The sequence below is a fragment of the Dromiciops gliroides genome, chromosome 5, assembly GCF_019393635.1.
Source record: "Dromiciops gliroides isolate mDroGli1 chromosome 5, mDroGli1.pri, whole genome shotgun sequence".
Taxonomy (NCBI): Eukaryota; Metazoa; Chordata; class Mammalia; order Microbiotheria; family Microbiotheriidae; genus Dromiciops; species Dromiciops gliroides.
In genome coordinates, this window is record NC_057865.1 from 242,517,120 (window position 1) to 242,537,915 (window position 20,796).

General features: G+C 39.0%; 1 protein-coding gene across 3 annotated transcripts in view; it reads left to right on the top strand.

Annotated features, from left to right (window-relative positions):
* The first annotated feature begins 253 nt into the window (after positions 1-253).
* KCNMB4 (potassium calcium-activated channel subfamily M regulatory beta subunit 4) overlaps positions 254-20,796 on the top strand; it is a 133,642-nt gene continuing 113,099 nt past the window's right edge. Inside the window, exons 1-3 of one of the 3 annotated variants that reach the window (XM_043965214.1) lie at positions 255-890; positions 17,571-17,698; positions 17,804-18,165. In XM_043965214.1, the coding sequence (XP_043821149.1) occupies positions 555-890; positions 17,571-17,698; positions 17,804-17,858 (519 nt within the window). In that variant the 5' untranslated portion in view covers positions 255-554 and the 3' untranslated portion in view covers positions 17,859-18,165. Of the gene's footprint in view, positions 891-17,570; positions 17,699-17,803; positions 18,166-20,796 lie in introns of those variants that run through there. The other 2 variants (XM_043965212.1, XM_043965211.1) reach the window with 2 other exon arrangements.

A 20,796-nucleotide genomic window follows, 5' to 3' on the forward strand; every position in this document is an offset into this window, starting at 1 on the left:
AAGGAAGGGGAGGGTGAGGGTTAAAAATGAGTCTGAGGGCCCCGCTCCTTCCTCAGCCCCCGGCGGGGGAAGCGTGAATACGGGCGCTCAGGGGTCGCCGGGCAGCTTCAGCCTCGATCTTGGCTGGGGGGGGGGGGGGGGGGGGGACGGGGGAGGAGGCTGAGAACCACTCTAGAGGAATGGGAAACACCCCGCGAGGGGAGGGGGAGGGGGGGAGGAGGGGCAGGGCGCGCGCCGGGCTGCGCTGCAGCCTCGGGCTCCTCCAGTCTGGCCTCGGAGCGGTGCGGAGCGCAAGGGGCTCCCACGCGGGGGCTCGGCCGGCCCGGCTCGCTCCCCCGCGGGCGGCGGGCGCTCCTGCTGGCAGGAGCCCGGCTCACTCCCTTTGTTCTTTCTCTTCCCCCTCACCTCCCACTCCCCTCCTGTCTCGTGGTGGCGGCTCCTCCCGCCGGAGGCTGTCGGGCTGCTTGGGAGAAGGGGAGGAGGGAGGGGAGGGGGAGGAGGAGGAGGAGGAGGAGGAGGAGGAAGGCGCTCGGGCTCCCGGGGCGTCGGGGGCGATGGCGAAGATCAGGGTGGCTTACGAGTACACGGAAGCGGAGGACAAAAGCATCCGGCTGGGCTTATTCCTCATCATCTCGGGCATCGTGTCGCTCTTCATCTTCGGCTTCTGCTGGCTCAGTCCCGCCCTGCAGGACCTGCAAGCCAAGGCGGCCAACTGCACGGTGCTGTCGGTGCAGCAAATCGCCGAGGTGTTCGAGTGCACCTTCACCTGTGGCGCCGACTGCCGCGGCACCTCGCAGTACCCCTGCGTCCAGGTCTATGTCAACAACTCCGAGTCCCACTCCCGGGCGCTGCTGCACCGCGACGAGCACCAGCTGTTAACCAACCCCAAGGTAGGGATGGCCGCCCGGGCCCGGGAGGCTCACCTGGGGGCCCGCGGCCACGGCCGAGGGCCGGGGCTCGAGGTCGTGTCTGACGACTAGCTCGGGCTCCGCCCCGGCCCCGAGGGCGTCAGGCGTGTCCATGGCCCCGCGGCCACGAGCCCGGGGGTCCCCGTTCTTTTCGTGGAAGGACGAGGGCTGCTGTCGCCGCCGCGACCCTCAGGCTTTCTCCCGAGAGCTTTCCGGGCTCCCCGGATTCCGAGGCTACCCCTCGGACCGGCCTCCCCCCTCGTTAGCCCGCTGGGAACCCGGCACCTGTCAGAGGCGGCGGCGGCTCGCTGCGAAGAAACAAACACTTCGCCCCAAAGTTAACTTTTCTTTCCTCCTGGTTGAAGCCCGGCAGCCAAAGCCGCCCCCGGGTTACCCCCCCCCCCACCGTGGAGCATGTCCCCACTCCGCGGGCCAGTGGTACCGCTGTCCGCGGACACACCGGACAGACGCGGGAGCGGGCAAGAGCGGGAGCTATCCACCTTCTAAGAAACAGGTCCTGATTTTGTGGCATGGTAGTCAGTCATAGGGAAAGTCCAGGAAACCTGTTGGGTGCTGGGGGTGGGGTGGGGTGGGGTAGGGTAGGGGTCAGTTCCATAAGTGGAGACGTAATGCGGGAATACTGCTTTAAAATACAAATTCAGTCGAATGAAATTTATTGAACCTGCTTTCCCTCGCAACTTTTTGCTGCCTAATTGAAAGATCAATCAATAAGCTCACATTAGGTGTCTGGCACTGTGCTAAGATACAGAAAATGAAACAATCTAGGGATAGTTCTTTAAGGTACAATTCTGGTCAAATGAAAGCTAGTTGTCCTGCCCTTTCAACTTCTGCTTCATTTGGGGCGGGGGTGGGGTGGGGTGGAGTGGGGTGGAGAGGTCAATAAATCAACAAGCATTTATTAAGTGCCTACTATTTGCCAGGCTTTGTGCTAAGATATCAGTACAAAAATGAAACCATTCTTCACCTCTAAGACCTTGCATTCTAATGGAGGAGTTGACATGTTTGGGGCTTGCAAGACCGGGAAGTGCAGTTTATACTCGGAAAACTGTTAAGCGGATCTGTGTATACATTGCAATATCCTTAGTCTAGGAACTAAGTGAGTTTTTGCAACTCCTATGGGGCTACCAGAAAAATTTTCCCCTTTTCTCTCTTTTCTTTCTTCCATCGTATACAGTAAAGAAAAGGATAGATCTTGGCAAAAGTACTGTCTTCCTGATGCCTAGCTCCATGATTAAAGGGAAGATGATTCAGAGAGGATCCAATCTTTAAAACAAATAAATAAATGGAAAATTAATCTTTTAGTATAAGAAACAAAATTAAGGTCTATCAATTTAAGCCACTAGCTTGAAGGTTTTCTAGTCTTTAAGGGAACAGTTCCACTTGTGTTGGTATTTTAACTAGTTAATCTTTCATGAGTAAAGAGAATTTTGAGAGTTGGTTTCATTGAGTATTAACTGAACAGTTAAATGTGTACTACAGGATGCTTTACCCCTGGCCAGTGAAAGTTCTTGCATTAAACTTTCAGTTCCTGGTTTGAGATGTAAAGGAGCTTATTTAACCTAAGGAGTCTTTGTTCCTAAATGATTTTGAAGAAAACAAAGAGTTTTCTTCACTTTTAGTTAGAAATGTAGATTTCAGAAACAAAGCAAAATCCCATGAGGTTAGAGGAAATATAATTTTTAAACTTGCCTGGAGGTAATAATGCCTCAGAGATAAGTATTGCAAATTAACCTGCTTAATACTCCATTGTGTAAAAATAATTTTCAAAAAAATCAAAGTACTAGAAACATTTTTAGGGGTGAGCCAAGCCCCCCAAAAGTACCAGAAAAGTAATAGTGAATCATAAAAAAAACAGAATTTCAGAGCTAGAAGAAAATGTATTCCATATGTTAGTTTCACTTAAAAAATGGAAACTTATAGTTAGTGAAGCTCTGTTATCTTTAAGAGATTAATTTCTCATACAGTAACAAATCATACAGCTCTACCCATCGTTAATAATTTAAGACACAAAAACTACAAATTACTAAGCCCTGTAAAATGCCTTCTTCAGAGTCTCAAGGCAAGCTTTGGAAATTCTGGCAGAAGAAAAATTGGAAGTATTAGCAGATAGATTTAAAATCACTTGGAAGCAAATACTTTATGTAATACTTAGATTTGATTTCATATGCCAAGAGTCTGTTTCTTTACAGTGCCAATTCTGATGCTGGCAGGATAGATCTTGAAGGAGTACCTGGGCAAAATAACATATTTAAGAAGCTTTAATAGAATTCAAGAAATTAAGAAGTCTAGGAAAAATGCATACATATGTGTGTATATATGTATACACACACACACATACTTACATATATACCTCTACCCACACATGTTTGGAAAAATAAGGAACATTCAATTCAAAAATGAAGGAGAGCATCTTAGTCTAAACTTAATCAAATCTCCCCCCACCAGCATTTCTACTAGGGGAACTTCATCCAGATTGTTAATAATTTGCAATATTAATAGAATGCAAATGTATGCTTTAGCTGTAGTCTTTCCATTTCAGATTAGTACGGGCCACTATTGATAGAAAAAAATAGGATTTCTAAATATTTTGAGGCAGTGCCAAGTACAGAAGTAGAATGTTTAGGTAAGAATTACTTTTTTTTTTCTTTAATACCTGACCTGTTATTTCATTGGTGTTAGGGAGCTCCTGATAAGGAATTTCCTCTACCTATTTGGGTCAGCTTCTGTTCTGCCATTTAAAGTCATTGTCTCTAAGGCACTGAGGGGTTAAAGTACTTGCCCTGAGTCAAACCGTATCAGATAATATTCCCAAATTACCCTTCACACAAAGAAATCCTTCCTTCCCCCAATTTTTCCTTTCCTAATCCCCTTCTTAATTTTTGTCACTTCTCTCCAATGACCACTATCTGAAACTCCCTGCCCACCCCCACCCCAGCATTCCCTTTACAGAACATGTAGGGAGTATCCCTACCTCCAAGAACAATGTAGATGCCCCCCCACCAAGATTTCTTATTTCTTCATTAACTATCCACACCAGAAGCAAAACTTAGTAAACCATCACTCAAAAAAATTAGAGCAAGGTTTTAAATAATTTTTTCACCTTCTCCCCAATCCCAAACTCTACAGACTACTTTATTAATTGCAATGGAAGTCAGGAAAAGTTCTGGAAATATTACAGAGAACATATAACCACCAAAATTACTAAAAATACTGATGTGTTAATTTTGTTTCTGGTTGATCTACCTTTTAAAGGAGTTTTATTCTATTAGACTTAGTTAACAACATCTATTTTGATTCTTCTTCTTAATAATTTTGTAGACAAGAAAATTGGAACAGAAGTGATTCTTCTATCAATTGTGATGTTAGAGATAACCCTCTGTTACCTGTAGACAAATCAACTCTTTTGTGAGCTTCCTCTTTGCTCTCCTTGTAATAGCGTTCTTCCATTCCAGGGTTAAAAATAAAATGGTTTCTGTTTTTCCCCCAAATGTTTTAGATAGTTTATACTAGTGCTTCCCTTCATTGACACAGATAATTGAGAGTTCAGTGAATTATGTTTGAAAAAGACAAATATGTTAAGTGCTCTTCTGTCTACTGAATATCTGCAGCTAAATGTTGTCATGTAGCTTAGAGACTCGGAGTTAAGAAGATCCGAGTCCACATTTTGTCTCACTAGCTTGGCTGTGTGACCCATGGCAAGTCATTTAACCTCTCTGTGCCTCACTTTCTTCATCTGTAAAATAAGGATAATAATAGTACCTATGTCACAGGGTTGTTGTGAGGATCAAAGAAGTCAACATGTGAAATGCTTTACAAACCTTTAAATGCTATATAAATGTTGCCTATTGTTAAGGTTTTAGAAGAAGTAGGAGGAAGAGTACTAAAAGTACTATGTAAGGGATAGAAAGTACAGTAAGGGGAGGGAAAACAGGTAAAATGATTAAAAGGGACTCTATGCAGTTTAGGCTGAAGAACAGACAAAGTTAAGTAACCTCCAAGAACTAGCATTTATAATAGCCCACCAAGTCTCACAGACTTTCTTCCTTCTCCTCCTACCACTTACCCAGACAGGCTGTTTAGTTCTATTGGCAGCACATTCAACACAACAAACCACTGCTCTGCAGCACACACGTCATGTGTTTAGCTTCACCAAACTCAGGGGTGAGCCTAAAATCTCTCTGACTCATACTTTTGAATGTAGTTTCAGGTTGTGGTTTCCAAGACAGGGCCACAAATCCTTGTCTCAACACCTTTTCAAATCTTTATTCTTCTAAGAAAGGAAAGGAAAGTTGTATTGATCTTTTTCTAAAAATTGAGCATAATAAATTATTTTGTTTGTATCCTAAAATAGCTCTTTAAAACATTTGTTGAATTATCACAAGAAACCACTACTCTTTGAAAAGTTCATGTTTGTCTGTATAAGCTTTAATAAGTATATAACTTTATGCCATCCCTCTTTAACTTTCATCTTTAGGTAGAATGTGTGGAAGTCACCAGTACTTGAAAAGCCTTCAGAAAAATGTTTCTGAAGGAATGATGAGATACTAAATTTCGTTTCTTTGATAGTGATCTAGTAATTCCTAATAAATCTAATTATATTATGAACTTTAAGGTACACTGACTTTAATTATTTTGTGCTATTATTATCAAATTACATCTTAGACTCTTTAAAATAGATTTCTATAAGTAATAATTAAATAAATGAATAAAATTGATTATCAACACTGATTTGCCATGTACATACATCTTGTTTGTAGTTTTATTTGAAGAAAGAATGCACTTGTATTTCAACCATTGTCCTAAGGTTTACATAGATTTTATTACATTTTCAAGTTTTATTTATTTAGAATATATAGTTTATAAATGAACAATTAAAGTTTTGCTTACTTCAAGTAATTCTGTGACTTTTACTGTTGTTTTGCAGAATTTCATTTTCAGTTGAGTTCCTAGATAAATAGCACATTATCTGTTAAACTCTAATAACTTACAGCAAAATCATGAACAGAATAGTCTCAAATATTACAAATATATTAAGCCATCTCTTATTCCTTACCTGGATTATTACATAGGTCATATACCAATTCTACTAAATAACTTCTTTAAAAAGATGTCCTTTTTAGTTTTCACATTTCACATTTGACAATAATGAACATATCCTTCTTTAAGCTCATTAAATAGCAATATTCTTGACTGCAAACCATTTTAGATGAAACAATTTTCTTTTATGGATAGTATTTCTGCAAAAAAGTAAATTTAAATAATATGTTTTATGTTATTACTTGCTGGAGTAGCAGAATTTGTCAACTTTGATCATGGGAGATTCTCCATCCCTAAGTACAAGTGCAAGACTATCAGGCAGAAATTGTACCTTCTGTGACATTATTGATACAGCAGAATAAATGGACTAGGGAACCTAGATCCATCACCTGTCTCATTTGCTAGTTATTTCCAATTTAACAATATTACAGTAAAACAATTTATATTGCTATTATAGTATTTTCATTGGGGAAAATTAAAACAGGGAATAATTCACTTAACTCCTAGAAAGTCAATCACTGTTCATTTCTATATAATAATTTAATTGTTCTGTTATATCCCATCAACATATATTGTTTACTAAAGCAGCAATGAACTGTTTGAAAACCATCAAAGATTAACAAAAATGGATACTGTTATTCTGTAAAATCTTCAATTCTTATACATCTTTATATCTCCTGTAGTACCTAGTGCAATACCTTACACATAGTAGGTTATCAACAAATATTTGTTAAATGAATGAATATTGTTTACAATATTCTTATGTTGATCTTTTTCAATGCTATCAGTACCAACCGAGCTCACTATTTCCTCTAACCACAAAATGTTTCTCTTCTGTTCTACTTCATTTTTATTCATCGAAACCTATACTCAAAGTTTCAAAGTCATCCTTGAATACTTACAAAGTGATAGATTAGAGTTGGAAAGGAGCTCAAGGGTCATCTTGTTTATTCTTATTTTACAGATGAAAAAACTGAGGGATAGAAAGGTAAAATGATTTTACTCAAGGACATGGTTTTTAAGTAGCAGAACTGAGATTCAAACCCAGATTCTCCAAGTCCAAATCCAGCATCCTTCCCATGGTGCCATGCAGTCTTAAGATCAAAGAGTTGGAATGTCTTTTCCATATGTCCCTCCTTTTATATTTTCATTGAATTATTCCAATTATCTACCAAGGAAGTTGCTTTGGAAACCTCAAAGTATCTTATAAATATGAATCATATTTGTGCCATTATAGATCTTCACAAGAGTATAGATTTAGAGCTAGAATATAAACTCTCCTGCTTGAGATTTAAAGTTCTTCAAAACTTGGCTCCTTTCAGCCTTCACTCCCCCCCCCCCAACTCTTCAATCCATCCACATTGGCCTACTTACTGTTTTTCACACATGATGCTCCATTTCCCATTTCTGTCTTTCGTCTGGCTGTTCTCCACGTGAGGTATATACTTCCACCTCATCTGCATCTCTTGGAATCTTTGGTTTCCTTCACAACTTAGCTCAAAGCACCACCTTCCACATAAAGCCAGATTCTCCCAGCTGCTAGTATCTTTATCTCCAAACTACTTTGTATTCATTTTGCACATATCTATATATAATTATAAATATACATGTTATTTCCTTTGTTAAAATGTAAGTTCTTTGAGGCCAGGTACTTTCACTTTTGTCTTTGTGTCCCTAGTGCTAATCACAGTACCTGACACATTAGATACAGAAAAAATTCTCACTGATTGATTTTCTTTGAGGACCATTCACCATTCCCTTGCCCTCTGAAACAACTTCTTATTCTGAATTCCTGTAGTAGTTAGTATCTATGCCATTTATTTGGTACTTAAACCATGCAATTTTATACTATTATTTATTTTTTATGCATATGCCCTGCCTCAGCTAAGTGCCTAGAAGGTTAGAGAGCATGTCTGATAACATAAAATTGTATAGAAGGGACCTTAGCAATTCTCTATTCTAGATCAACCCCATCTTTTTAAAGATGATGAACAGGGGGCAGCTAGGTGGCGCAATGGATAAAAGCATTGGCCTTGGATTCCGGAGTACCCGAGTTCAAAGCTGGCCTCAGACACTTGACACTTACTAGCTGTGTGACCCCGGGCAAGTCACTTAACCCCCATTGCCCAGCAAAAAAAACAAAACAAAACAAAACAAAACAAACAAAAAAAAAAGATGATGAACAGATTCAGAGACAAGAAATAGCTTATTCAAGGCCACCCCACCCGTAAGTCTCTTGATCCAATGTATAATCCATGACTGTGTATCTCTTTGTGATGATAATGTTTTGATCTAATTTATGTGCCTTTGTTGATTATCTGTGTGGCCTTGGGCAGGTCACTTAACTTCTCAGTGCTTCATTTTTTTATCTATCAATTGAAGGGGCTGTATTAAATGATCTCTGGTGATATACCTAGCGCTAAAATTCTACGATTTCATGATAAAAGGTAAAGCTTTGAAATTTACTTTTGAATCCATCAAATTGCAATGTATTGAAGTAGTTTTTTTCTACTCCCTACTCAAGCAAAAATGGCCAAAATGTTTTCTTTTGCCACAATGAAAATTAATTTGCTTTGAATTAACCCACAATTTAGATTAGATTTTCAAAGTGATCGATGTGAGTAGCATTTGGCAGAGAAAATTGTTGGAAGGGAATCTAAACAAACTACTGTATTTTTAGTGTGACTGTCCCACAGTGAGTTTGCATAAACTCGAGTTGTAGAAGTCTATTTAATTAGACCTCTTTGAACCAACTGAATGCTAAGAATGTTTTATATACTCTGAAAAGAATTAAGTAAACACTTTTGAAGAATTAAGATTGCAGGTCTCCTAATAAAAGACAACCAAGTTACCTTTTGGGTAACTGAAGAATTACACAGGTAAAGTGTCATAAAGAATTTCATTAGAAGGCACAGCTAAGTGGAAATAAGGTGGCTCCTCATGTACTGAGGACACAAGATAACAGGTGAACAGCCTACGTGCTCCACTGGCATCCACACAATGTCAAAAGAGCCAGAGAAGGTCCCCTCACACCTTAGGTGGATGGACGATCAACTGTGGAAGATTTCCTGGGGAAGACTGTATGGCAGAAATAGGTCATAATCTGCACCATTAGAGGGAATTAACACACTGATAAACGTCACAACACTGAGGCATGAAAAAAAAAATGGTGACTTGAGCTTAACTGTATTTAAACTAGTTTTCTGTTGTCACTTAGGCCTATAACAAATACATTATTATGCAATCACTTTAGAAGGACATGTAATTAATATCCAAACATTGATTAGAACTTTTAAAGTAGAGCTTTCTATAGTGATTTAAAATTACCTGAGATTTATATTGCTTTTAAGTACCCCTCTAAGACACTTTACATTGGTTATTTTAATATCTCCCTTTTATAGATAAGGAAATTGAGGATCAGAGAGATTAAATGACTTGCCCATGGTATCAGAACCAGTAAATGCCTGAAACAGAAAACCAGATTTTCCTTATGTCAGGGCTGGCACTCAGTTCATATTTCCCTGTGACTTATTTGTGAGAACCTACTGGTGTCAGTCTTTTATTTTAATCATTGTTAATTAATCTGGGTAGATATTTGCAGATATACCAGAAGACATCAGAGGTTGCTGAAAGAATCAGTGTTATGCATTTGCTTTTTATATTTATGTAGGAATTCATCAGCAACACTCATCCATAGTAAGTTTAAGATCTATCAACTATCCAGCGTATCATTCAAATTCATGCTGTATTCTACTTCATTACTGTTTAACTGTGGCTAATTTCTAATACTTCGTCCTTCACTGTTTTTTGAGCTGATGCTTATTTGATAGCACAGAATAGCTGAGTAGAAAATTAACAGCATTAATATATGGCATTTAAAGGTTTCAGGGATTCAGAATTCCAGCCTGTAGAGAAGTGCCTTTGAAAAGTGTTGGAAAATATCTTCAGAAAGACATAAATGCTAGGCTTTCACTTTTAGGATATGTTAATAAGGATATAATGATAATTAATTTTTTAAAAACTTATTTTATCAAGTGTTATTTTATATTAGCCTATTTATGTCTTAAAATAGAATTTTATTTCATGTTCAAATTTCATAAATCATGTCAGAATTCATGTTATACCAGCATAACCTTCAGGAAGCTAGTATTACCTCTGTACTACAATAGAACATCAGAGTAGGATTTTTCTTGAGTTTTCATCATGACACCATAGCTACTTTTTTTTTTTTTTGCGTGGGGCGAGGGTTGTGACTTGCCCAGGGTCAGACAGCTAGTAAATGTCAAGTGTCTGAGGCCAGATTTGAACTCAGGTCCTCCTGAATCCAGGGCCAGTACCTTATTCACTGCACCACCTAGCTGCCCCCCATAGCTACCTTTAAAAAAAATGTTTTGTATGTGGTTTGTGTAGTCCCAGGTATAAGGAGCTCAGCTTCAATCAGTCAGTAGATCAATAAACATTTATTAAGGGCCTACTGTGTGCCAGTAGGCTGGCCACTTAATAATAAATTATTTGTCTATAGTAACCCATGAAACAAGGAAAAATGTAAAGTTATACTCACTTGTAGGACCAATAGATAGAAACACTCCTAGAGGAACTAAACCATATCAACATTTACATTCTCTCTATTATTGAAATCTAAAAACAAAAGGAAGTTGTAGCTAAGTGGAAGGCTAGCTCACAGATTCAACTTGAAGAGGCAAATAAAGGAAATGGTTGAGTTGGTTTTATTGTGGAGCCAAAAACAACAAGAAATATTTCTCGGGACACTTGATCATTTCATGTTACATTGCTTATCATAAACATTTGCCAAAAGACCCCCATGAAAATAACTGTAGTTGATGCGCCACAAGATCTATTGCAGAAAATGGAGAAAAACTCTGAATAATTTTATAAAACTCTATATGTTAAATCAGTATACCTTTTGATATTTGGAAACTTCATTTCATTGCAAAGGTTGGACTGGGGAAGATGGCAAAAATACATATTCGAAAATATGTTTTGGAAGCAAGAAATGAGAGGCCAAAGTCTTTAAGACTATATAGAAGCCTCATGTCTATATATCATGAATCATTTGAAAAGAGTAAAACAGGCATTGGATATGATAAGCACCAAATAACATCACAAAATTGAAATTGATTATATTTTAACAGACAGGAAATGACTGGTTGCCAATATGTGAGATTTTAGGTTTTTTCTATGTACAATCAGGCTACTGACTGAATAGAATAAAGATTAAAAATATCAAATCAGGAGAAATAAGAAGTGAAATGGGGGCAGCTAGGTGGCACAGTGGATAAAGTACTGGCCCTGGATTCAGGAGGACCTGAGTTCAAATCCAGCCTCAGACACTTGACACTTACTAGCTGTGTGACCCTGGGCAAGTCACTTAACCCTCATTGTCCTGCAAACAAAACAAAACAACAAAACAAAACAAAAAACAAATAAGAAGTGAAATGGTGAGGCACATACTCGAGGCAGTTTTACTATGACTGACTAAATCATCCAATCAGGAAGCAAGCATAATTAATAAATTCCTACTATCATTGCATCTAGGTCCTAAAGATACAAAGACAAAAATGAAACATTTATTCCTTTCTAGCCTATACTCCTGGCTTCCTTCACCATGCCCCCAAAACCTCATAGTTCTGGAAGCTCACTCCAGCCCTGGAATTCACACACTGCAGCCTCTCCCTCTGATTTAGTGATTCTTTCCATGGCACCCAGGCCAGCAATGTCTCACTCATCTCCAGGGTGCACTTCCAACTCGCTTTTTCTACTATGACCAGGAATTGGGTACCTCTTCTTCCTTTTCAACTTATATACATACGTTGCCTTCCTCTACTAGAATATGAACTGCTCTAGATCAGGGATTATCTTTCTTTCTCCTTATATTTGCACAATGCCTTGTACAATAAGTGCTTAATAGGTTTGTTAACTGACTAAAACAGCTCCTTTTCTCAAGGAATTTAGATTTTATTTGGGGAGACAACATGTACAGAATACATAAGTATAGAATAAATGCAAAGTAAATCTTAGTTTAAGGGAGGGAGGGAGCAGTTAGAGGGATCAGAAAAGGCTTCCTGTACAAGGTAGTATTGGAGCTGAATCGTGAAGGAAATAAGGAATTCTGAGGTAGAGTTGAGGAGGCAGTGCATTTCAGATATGGGGGTGGATACAGAGACAGGAAATAGAGTGCCTTGTGTGAGGACAGCTTTCAGAAGGACAATTTGGCTTGATCATTAAGTGCAAAAAGGGAAGTAATTTATAATGAGATTATAAAGGTGGGTTGGACTAGGCAGTAAAAGTTTTTAATCAATCAATAAACATTTTAAGGGGTTATTACCTGCCAGGCAAGCCAACCAAAAGAATTTTTGTGTTATCCAAAAAGCAATAAGGAATCTCTGAAGTTTATTGAGTAGGGAGTGACATGGTCAGAATTGTGTTTAAGAAAAATCATTTTAGCAGCTATGTCATGGAAGAAGTGGAGTGTAGAGAGACTTGAGGCAGGGAGCCTAATTAGGAGGTCACTGCAGTAGCCCTGGAGAAAAGTGATGAGGGCCTGAACTAAGGTGGTGTCTTTGTGTGTAATGGTAAGAGGACAAATTCAGGGTAGAGATGGCAAAGTTTTTCAGCTGATTGGGTAGATGATATGTAGGTGAGTGAAAAATCAAGGATAACACCAAACTTGTGCCATTGATAGAAATAGAAAAGTTTGGAATAAAACTAGTTTTTATAGGAATGATAATATGTTTTGTCTTAGAAATATTGGATTTGAGATCTTTGGGACATCCAGTTTAAAATGTCCAATAAGCAGTTGATGACTTAGGATGTGGGACCAGATTTCAGGAGAGAGACTGTGGCTTATTTTAATGAGTAGAAATCAATGTTAATAAGATAAAGGGGCAAGAGTTCAAGAGTAGAGACGGTGTGGAATTGAACTTATTAAGAAAAGTGTTGAGATTGGAAAAGGAGGATGGTGACATCAGAAGAGGAAAAATGGACTGAGAAAGTACAAGCTTGGTAGAAGGTTTGGAAGTCATGGTAAAAATTAAGAATACATTTAGATAGGGTAAGGCATAGGGATAGAGGGAACGATAAGATCAGTCAGTCGATAAGCATTTATTAAGCCCCTACTATGTGACAAGCACTGTGTCCAGCACTAGGGATACAAAGAAAGGCAAAAGACAGTCCCTGCCCTGAAGGAGCTCCCAATCTAAGGAATTTTAGACTTTGTGATCATGGAAGTAGAATACTCATGGGTGATGGTGAGATCTAACATGTGACCATCTCTGCCTGTGGCAGAAGGGGAAGGAAGGAGTAGTACATAGGAAATTAGTAAATTGAGGAAGAGGGAGGTTAGGGTATTTGAGGAAGCATCAATATGCATATTCAAAGCACACTAATATAAGGAAACAATGAGCCAAGTTTGTTGGATTTTTGTTGTTGTTTGTTTGTTTGTTTGTTTGTTTGTTTAATGAGCCAAGTTTTGATCTCCAAAAGAAAAGTAGACTGATTCAGAGAGTGGTAGACTGCAAGCACCATGTTTGAAATCAGACAATAAGTTTTGATAGAATGAACTTCAGAGGAGAAGAGGTTGCATTCCGAAACTTGATAGATTCAAATTTTTTTAAAAATGAAGATGTAGACACATCACTCAACCCTTCTGCCTCAAATGACAGTTATATCTTGCCTAGTTAAATTCCCTGGAAGCTTACTTTATGTTATCCAAGTGTGCTTACTTAATAGAATTAGCTTTGTTCACTAATGCATATTCAGAATATTTTAAGAGACTCATTTAGAATTGAAAGTTACATACTTCCCACGTGACTTTTTTTAAAAGATGATTTCCTTACATTTCAGGCAGTCAAGCTACTATGAAGATGTATTTTGAAGATATTCTCCCAAGATACTAATGTGATCAGAAGTTAAGAAATGTGGCCATTGCCAAATGAAAAATAAGAAGGATTAGATGTAAAAGGCAGAAGTTTCTCCTGAGAAAATCCTTGTTTTCAGGTGTCTTCCTATGAAGGTCTTAGGACACTCAGGGAATGTGTCTTTCAAGTTTTATTCCCAAATTATGGATCTATAGAGGTCATAAGAAATGGGAAGTCACTATTCGTGGCCTACAAAGGGAGCAAGGATAGATATCAAATTATTATTATTATTATTATTTTTTTTTGCGGGGCAATGGGGTTTAAGTGACTTGTCCAGGATCACACAGCTAGTATGTGTCAAGTGTCTGAGGCCAGATTTGAACTCAGGTACTCATGAATCCAGGGCCAGTGCTTTATCCACTGTGCCACCTAACTGCCCCCAATATCAAATGCTTTTTGAGGAGCTTGGAAAAAAACCAAGGAACTTAGAAGAAACTTGGAGGAAAAAGGGTGAGGGAATGCTGCAAACATCCTACTTCTTCTGTGATTCTGTCTCTATTGCAAAGGTTAGAGAACTGTCCTCAAGGCCAGGTGGACCTGGGTTCAAGGCCTACCACTGATACATATATACTGATTGTGTGTCCCTAAGTAAGTTCTTTAATTTCTCAGTGCTCCAGGCAAATAAGACTAAATTCTTCATTGTCTGAAGGAGTTTCCTTCTCTGTACAATTGAAATCATGGGTCCAAGTTCCTCTCTCTCTTTCCTTCCATGTTGGAACAACAATAGAATTAAACTTCATCACAATACCTCTCCAGAGTCCTATATAAAGCTATAGACATCGTAAGGAGATGAGGTGTTTGCTAGCCAAGATGGGTTCCAAGATGTTTGGGGGTCCCCATTTGGGCAATTGATTTATATCAGTAAAGCTTCCTCAGAAAATAATGAAAATCTATGCCAATGTCTATTCTTTTATCAGCACCAGAACATTATCTCCTTGTACCCTTTCCCATCTTCCCATCTTCACTGAGGCTTGGCTTTGCCTAGTTGATGCTGAAGGACTGGCCCTCCTATCTAGCACTGGCTTAACCTTCTCTGGAATCCAGAACTTTCTCTACCCCATCACACTTCTCCTGGAGTGGGTGTTGCAGTACTTTTTGCTCCTCCTACCACATCAAGACACTCCTTTTCCCACCATCATTCAGCTTCCTTTTTGTGTGCTTAGGAGATCCAACCCTGAGATGTAAAGACAAATATGTTTTATTTTCAATGCTATGTTACCTTAAGAAATTTGGGAGCATACTTTAAAGTCAAGAGAACCTGGGGGCAGCTAGGTGGTGCAGTGGATAGAGCACCAGCCCTGGAGTCAGGAGTACCTGAGTTCAAATCCGGCTTCAGACACTTAACACTTACTAGCTGTGTGACCCTGGGCAAGTCACTTAACCCCAATTGCCAAAAGAGGTAACCTGATATAGTGGAGAAAGGTTCAAGTCCTACCTTTGACACATACTAGTGTGTTACCTTTGGCAAAGAATTTAACGTTTTGCTGCCTTGAGCAACTAACTGAATAAGACTTACAAGCCAGAGAAGTTGCTGATTTTCATCTCTGGAGGTAGTTTCCATACCAGAGAGTTACCCTCATCTGATTAAATCACTGGTCTAGACTACTTCCACTCTCCCCCAATTTAAATTTATTTTTATTACTTTTTAGAAAGAATACAAACAATTAAAATAATTCCTGGGCTTTGATATTGTGTGAAAATTACTCAGCATATTCCTAGTCTATATTACTAGCAAGAAATATATACTCCAAATATAGATACTCCTTTGTGATAGGGCAAAGCTCCTCCTCCCCCCACCCTCACCTGATTGACCTCAGCTTCCCTGGAGCATATTTTTTCTCACCCCCACCCCCCAGCCAACATAGGGTAGGTTCAGGACAAAGCTAGAAAAAAGGGGAGTTGGGAAGGTAGCTTTGTCAGGAAAGCACATTTGGCATAGTTTTAGAAAATTAGGATGGGAGGAGATGGCCTCATGACTCATATTGTAGTTGAGTTTGGGAAAGAGCCTTGCAAATATGGAAGAGGAAGCCAAAGGGCTTTCTCCCCTTTGAGGTCAGGACCAATGGAGTGATTTTGCTAATGCTTCCCACTGCAATCAGTTATTCGTGGGGCATGTTAGCACCTATTAGAAATGTATGCTAAACAACCAGTTTGGAAGTATTACAAGAACAGCAGATGTTGAGAAGTGAGTGGATCCAGTATCAATTTGGACATTTGGGTGATGATACCATGTTGTGCTAAGCATAGGGACATATGATCTAAGGGCAAGACAGCTATTTCTTTTTCTTTTTCTTTTTTTTTTACTGAGGCAATTGGGGTTAAGTGACTTGCCCAGGATCACACAACTAGTAAGTGTTAAGTGTCTGAGGCTGGATTTGAACCCAGGTACTCCTGACTCCAGGGCCAGTGCTCTATCTACTGTGCCACCTAGCTGCCCCAAGACAGCTATTTCTAACCCAAATGGTTCTCAAACTTCCCCTAAATAGATTCTCTCCTATTTCAGGGAAAGAGTTTTGTTTTTGTTTAGTTGTGTTTGTTTCTGTTTCCCCTTTCTCCTTAGTACTTCCTGATAGGAGAATTGTCTAGTAAAATACTTGAGATTTGGTTCTTCCAGAGTGGGTAGGAGTGGGTTCTCCACATTTGGGGGGGAAGGGGCACTTCGCTTTTCCTCCTTTTTCCCCTTTGTACTAAACCCATGCTGGAAGGACTGTCCAATAAAAAGCACTTTAAGCATTTAAAGAGAAGGTCCTCGTGAAGAGAAGTATTAAATTCACAGCCTGCAAAACTCCCAAATGTTTCCCAAACTAGATTAAAATGTAATTGGGAGGGGCAGCTAGGTGGCACAGTGCATAAAGCACCAGCTCTGGATTCAGAAGGAACTGAGTTCAAATCCGGCCTCAGACACTTGACAACTGTGTGACCCTGGGCAAGTGACTTAACCCTCATTGCCCTGCCCCCCCACCAATGTAATTGGGAAATTTGTAACAAAATAATTTAAAATATAGTACAACATAGACAATGTTTATTTGTGATTTTTCTAAGTCAATATGAAGCCCACAGGGATACATTACTATTTGAGTTTGACACCACTGCTCCAGAAGATCCTTAGGACTGATTAGAATGTCTAATAAGACAGAAAAAAATGAGTGCAGCTATGTACTTAGAGTGGATTTGAAGGGTGATGTGTAGAAAGGGTGACAAATAGGAATATATGTTGCTTTTTAGATAGGAAACAGAGATGGGGTTGAGCTTATTTTGCCTCCATCTCTGGCTAATAGTCCCCAGGTGGATCACAGAACCATAGATTTAGAGCTTGAAGGGATCTTAGGGGTCAAGAAAACTAATTTCTAGGGAGAAGGTACTTGCCTGAGATCACTATCTGAACCTATAACACTGCCTCTCAGAGAGAGTGTGGGTTTTTGTTTTTCTATTGTTATCAGTTGTTCAGGATAGTGCCTTTATTCCTTTGAATTAATTGATGTGATGTACATTTCTGTAATTGCTTTAACTTTGAATTTAAAAATAAAATTTAATTTTTGTGGTACCCAGAATTAATTAGATCCACTGTATTTGTGGTATTCCCTCTCTAGTAAAAGTTTGGATCTTCTCCATATCTTGTAATGTCATGCAAAGTGCTAATTCTACTTCCTGTATTCTGTTTTGTTAGTGCTCATATATCCCTCCTTGTGAAAGAGAAAATCAGAAGAATTTGGAAAGTGTCATGACTTGGCAACAGTACTGGGAAGATGAAATTGGTTCTCAGCCATTCACTTGCTATTTTAATCAGTATCAGAGGTAAGTTCATATCTCCATGTTCATATCCAAACATTTCTAATCGCCTGTTCTTTCATCCCTGACATTCATTTGTGCCCATATAGATTGTATCCTCTCTTATTTCAGTGGTGCCAACCTCTCCTTGACTGAGCAGGCCATCAGTAAGAGCTACTCCAATTGAAAAAGTCACTCTCCCATGACCAATATGACAATGGAATTTAGCTGGACTGGTCCTTAGGTGATAATATAATCTGTCATTGCACCCATATTTGAAACTTTTCCAGTTTAGAAGTACCTGCCAGAGCTCGTGTTCTACTGGGATAGTCTCCATTGGTTTAAGACTTTAAAGAGGATTATGTATAGTTGACAAAATATTATTTTCATTGTTAACATCAATTGATGATGTCTTTTAGTTTAGGCAGCTAGGTGGTGCAGTGGACAGAGCACCAGGTGGGCCTGGAGTCAGGAAGACCTGAAATTACATCTAGCCTCAGACACTTACTAGCTGTGTTAACTCTGGGCAAATCACTTAACTGCTGTTTTTCTCAATTTTCTTAACTGTAGAATGGATATAATAATTGCACTTACCTCCAAGTCTTGTTGTGAGGATAGCATGAGATAATATCTTTAAAGCACTTTGCAAACCTACAATCACTATATTACTGCATACTACTACTACCAGTATAACTACTACTACTGCTACCACTATAATAAAATGCTTTATTATTTATTTTGACTGTTATTGCTGTAGAAAGATCACTGAATAAGGTATCAGTCTTATTCATTCAAATCTTGACTCTGACATATTACTTGTGTAACTTTGGACATGTTGCCTTATGTTCTGAAACTCAGGGCTTGATCATAAAACTGAAGGGTCCAGCCATTCAGCTCTCAATCTAAGATTGCTGATCATAATGAACATTATTAAAGTCTTTCTGGAAAATTTCATCATAACCCTTATAAATAATTTCATTAGGAGGAGAGCTTTGACAGAAACTCTGCTCCTCTTTTTCTCTGAGAAGCACTATAATTACTTTCCTTTCTACTGGAAAATGTTTGTCTAGAGGTGAAAAAGTAATCCATTTCTCTCTGGAAAGAATTCAGTTTCTTTTTGAGAGGGTCAAATGTTTGTACATTTCACTAGAAGAAACTGATATTCTTTAAGAAATAGAAATATTTTTGTGTGGATCAGATCTACAGTGAGAGAAATAAATTAGCTTTGATTTGTTACTATTCCAGCTTAGGGTACATCCTTTTTTGTAGGCAAACTGTGACCACAAAATGAAAAGGCACTTCTTGGAGAAGAGAGATGTTCTCTATTCCAGTGCCCCACAGTCTGGTAACATCAACAAATAAGAAATGAATGCTAGGCTGAATTCTATCTTGAAAAGAGAATGTTTGATACAGTTTTCCTTAAAAGCCATGTTCATATCAGAAGGTTAAAAGGATTCAGCTTTAGCCAGCTTCAAAACTTATCTTTTCTGCTCTGACGGGATCTTAATAAATGCTGGTTTACACATAGAATAACAAACCATATTGCCAGTGAGAGGTAGATATTGTATTGTAATGTAAAGAACTCTGAAATCCAGAGGTCACAGGCTCTCATACATAATATAGCTATCACTAATCAGCCAGGTCACCTAGGATCTCCTTATCTTCCTTTATAAAATGAAATGGTTGGATTAGGTTAGGTTTAAGATTTTATCTCTGTGACAAGATGAATACTCATATAACTCATAGTTAGATATCACTTTAAGGTTTACACAACCTTTGTAACTACCTTGTGAGACAGAGCATAATGAGTGTTCATTAAATCACAGAATCTCAAAGTTGGAAGGGAACTCAGAATTTGTCTGGTTCAATCCATGCCTGAACAACAGTCCCCCTATAATATAACCAATAAGTGATTATCTAGTTTTTGGTTGAGCCTTCTGTAAGGAGGATCTTATTGCCTTTTGAGATAGCTCATTCTGCTTTTGGGTTTTCTTAACATTAAACCAAAATATACCTCTCCTGAACTTTAACCCTTGGATCCTAACCCAGGCATGTTTTTCTTCTCTCCTCTCTTCTCCTCTCCTCTCCTTCCTCCACCCCCCTCTCTCTCCCTCCCCTCTGTCTCTTCTCCCACCCCCCTCATTTAGAGGATTCATACCTCCCAAGGGCTTAATTAATTATCATCTCTCTGCTGATGATTCACAGATCTATATATCCAGTAAGAGCCCCAGCTTCATTCCCACTTCACCGTCTATTGGACACTGACTCTTCCCCATCTTCCAAACTTCCCTTTTCTATTAAAAATACTACCTTTCTTTCCTTTTCTTAGGTTCATACATAACCTTAACATCATCTCATACTGCTCACTATCCTTCACCCTATATATAGTCAGTTCCCTAATTTTATCATGTCTATTTCCACAATATCTCTAGCATTCAACCCCTTCTATCCACTCATACAGCTATAACTAATCCAGGTCCTCATTACATCTTCCCAGGATTATTGCAGAGGCCTCCTAATTGATTGCCTAGCCTCAAGTATCTCCCAAATGCAGTTCATCCTCCCCATAGAGGATTTTCATCCACAGTTCTTAATCTCCAGTCTTTGCACTGGCTGAATCCCATGCCTGGAACTTACTTCCTTTTTGCCTCTTCCTCAGAGAATGCTCCCTTTCCTTCAAGATGAAATTCAAACACTACCTTCTATGTGAAGTTTTTCTTGATTTTCCCAGTTGCCAGTCCCTACTCTCTATATCTCCCCTGTATTTAACTTCTTTTATTGGCTTTATATTTATTCTTTATATACTTACATGTGTGCTGGTCTCTCCTATTAGGATGTCAGCTCCTCAAGCATTAGGATTATTTCAGTCTTTGTATCTCCGGCACCCATAGATTTATCTATTCCTAAGTCAAATTCAACAAACATTTATTAAGTGTCTGCTATGTGACACAATGTTAAGTGCTGAGAATGAATGCAAAGATCAAAATTATACCATCCTTGCCCTGTATGAGCTTACTTAATAATATATACACAGATAAGTAAATACAAAATGAATAGAAAGTCATTTCAGGCAGGGGATGAGCACTAACAGCTGTGGGAATCAGGAAATGCCTCTTGCAGGAAGT